Raw genomic sequence first — 2,528 nt, forward strand, 5'->3', positions numbered from 1 at the left:
AAGAAGTCGGAGACTTTCAGATAACTTTTAGAAAAGAAATTTACAAAAGTGTCCCACAGAGCTCATCCTCAGCCCATAGAATTTCTCCCATCAAAGGAATTCACGCCCTCAGAATCGTCAGAAGAAGCTTTCAAACAGATCATGAAAGCTCTAAAAGATGACAACGTCAATATGATCGGACTGTACGGCATGGGAGGGGTGGGTAAAACAACCCTGGTGAAAGAAGTAGGCAGGAGAGCCAAAGAGTCGCAGCTTTTTCCTGAAGTTTTGATGGCTACGGTGTCCCAGAATCCAAATGTCACAGACATTCAGCACCAAATGGTAGATAAGTTAGATCTGGGTAAAGAAAAGAGTACTAATGCAGGGAGAGCTGATCTATTATGGCTGAGACTGAAGAAAGTGGAGAAGATGCTTATAATCCTGGATGATGTTTGGAAACATATTGACTTGAAAGAGATAGGGATCCCATTTGGTGATGATCACAGGGGTTGTAAAATTCTTCTAACAACACGTCGTCGAGACATATGTTCTTATATGGTGTGCCAGAAAAATGTGTTTTTAGGTCTTTTTTCTGAAAAAGAATCATGGGATTTATTCAGAATCAATGCAGGTTTAGATGATGGGGACTCTACCTTGAACAGAGTGGCAAGGGATGTTGCGAGAGAATGCAACGGCCTGCCTATAGCACTCGTGACAATGGGAAGGGCTCTAAGAGGTAAATCGGCAGATGAGTGGAATAGAGTGTCCAACCAGCTCAAAAAATCTAAATTTCCGGTCCTGGAAAACATTGAAGAAAAAAATGCATATGCATGTCTTAAGTTGAGCTACGATTATTTGAAGTCCAAGGAAACCAAGTTATGTTTCTTGCTATGCTGTTTATTTCCAGAAGATTACAACATTCCAGTCGAGGACTTGACGAGATATGCAGTTGGCTATGGGTTACATCAAGATGGGGAGCCCATTGAAGATGCGAGGGAACAAGTTCATGTGGCAATCCAAGACCTCAAAGCTTGTTGTTTGTTGTTGGGCACTGAAACTGAAGAACATGTGAAAATGCATGACCTTGTTCGTGATGTTGCTATTCAGATAGCATCAGAAGAATATGGATTCATGGTAAAGGCTGGCTTAGGGTTGGAGAAGTGGCCATGGACGGGTAAAAGATTTGAAGGCTGTACAACAATTTCGTTAATGGGCAATAAACTAGCAGAACTTCCTGAAGGATTGGAATGTCCACGGCTCAAAGTTCTATTGTTAGAAGTGGATGATGGTTTGAATGTTCCAGAGAGGTTTTTTGAAGGGATGAAAGAACTTGAGGTTTTGTCTCTGGAAGGAGGGTGTTTGTCGTTGCAATCACTTGAACTCTCAACGAAACTTCAATCGTTGGTGTTGATCAGTTGTGGATGCAAGGACCTCATTTGGTTGAGAAAGCTGCAGAGACTTAAGATTCTTGGTCTTATGGGGTGCCTATCCATTAAAGAATTACCTGATGAAATAGGAGAGCTCAAGGAGTTAAGGTTGTTGGATGTGACAGATTGTGACAGGCTAAGTAGGATTCCTGTGAATTTGATTGGGAGGTTGAAAAAGTTAGAAGAGCTGTTGATCGGGGATTGCAGCTTTGAGGGATGGGTTGTTGATGGATGTGACAGCACAGGAGGAATGAATGCAAGCCTAAAAGAACTAAATTCGTTGTCTCAGTTAGCCGTATTATCATTGAGGATACCGAAGGTTGAATGCATTCCTAGAGATTTTGTTTTTCCAGATAGCTTGCGCAAATATGATATAATATTAGCGAATGCTAATGAATATTATAGAAAGTTTAGGGATCGATACCCAACCTCCTTAATTTTGGTTGGTACATCCTTAAATGCGAAGACATTTGAGCAATTGTTTTTACATAAATTAGAATTTGTAGAAGTGAGGGATTGTGGGGATGTTTCCACTCTGTTTCCAGCAAGATTGCGGCAAGGTTTAAAAAATCTAAAGGAGGTGATTGTTGAAAGCTGTGAATCATTGGAAGAGGTATTTGAATTAGGTGACCTGCCTGGTGAAGGAAGCAGGGAGGAGAAGGAGCTGCTGTCATCTTTAACAACGTTAGGGCTGCGCCGGTTACCTGAGCTGAAATGCATATGGAAGGGGCCCACCAGATATGTCAGCTTCCAAAATCTTGCTCGTCTGGATTTGGATTCTCTCGACAAACTGACATTTATCTTCACACCGTCCCTCGCTCGAAGTCTGCCAAAGCTGGGAACCCTTGACATAAGAGATTGCGGTGAATTGAAGCATATTATCAGAGAAGAGGATGGTGAAAGGGAAATAATTACAGAGTCTCCTTGCTTCCCACAATTAAAAAATATCACCATAGAAAAGTGTGGTAAACTGGAATATGTCTTCCCTGTATCTGTGTCTCCAAGCCTTCTGAACCTGGAAGAGATGCGGATTCTTAAAGCTCATAATTTAAAGCATATATTTTACAGTGTAGAAGGAGATGCACTCACCACAGATGGCATCATCAAGTTCCCTCGACTAAG

At 41.6% G+C, this 2,528-nt stretch overlaps 1 protein-coding gene across 5 annotated transcripts in view; it reads left to right on the forward strand.

Moving 5' to 3' along the window:
• Positions 1-6: 6 nt before the first annotated feature.
• The window catches only part of LOC105117283 (disease resistance protein At4g27190-like), a 6,755-nt gene continuing 4,233 nt past the window's right edge, over positions 7-2,528 (forward strand). For 3 of the 5 annotated variants that reach the window (XM_011014895.1, XM_011014897.1, XM_011014896.1), the window contains exon 1: positions 7-2,019. In XM_011014895.1, coding sequence (XP_011013197.1) covers positions 142-2,019 — 1,878 coding nt within the window. In that variant the 5' untranslated portion in view covers positions 7-141. Of the gene's footprint in view, positions 2,037-2,528 lie in introns of all 5 variants that reach the window. The other 2 variants (XM_011014898.1, XM_011014899.1) reach the window with 2 other exon arrangements.

Source organism: Populus euphratica, unplaced genomic scaffold (assembly GCF_000495115.2).
Source record: "Populus euphratica unplaced genomic scaffold, PopEup_1.0 scaffold1271.1, whole genome shotgun sequence".
NCBI lineage: Eukaryota > Viridiplantae > Streptophyta > Magnoliopsida > Malpighiales > Salicaceae > Populus > Populus euphratica.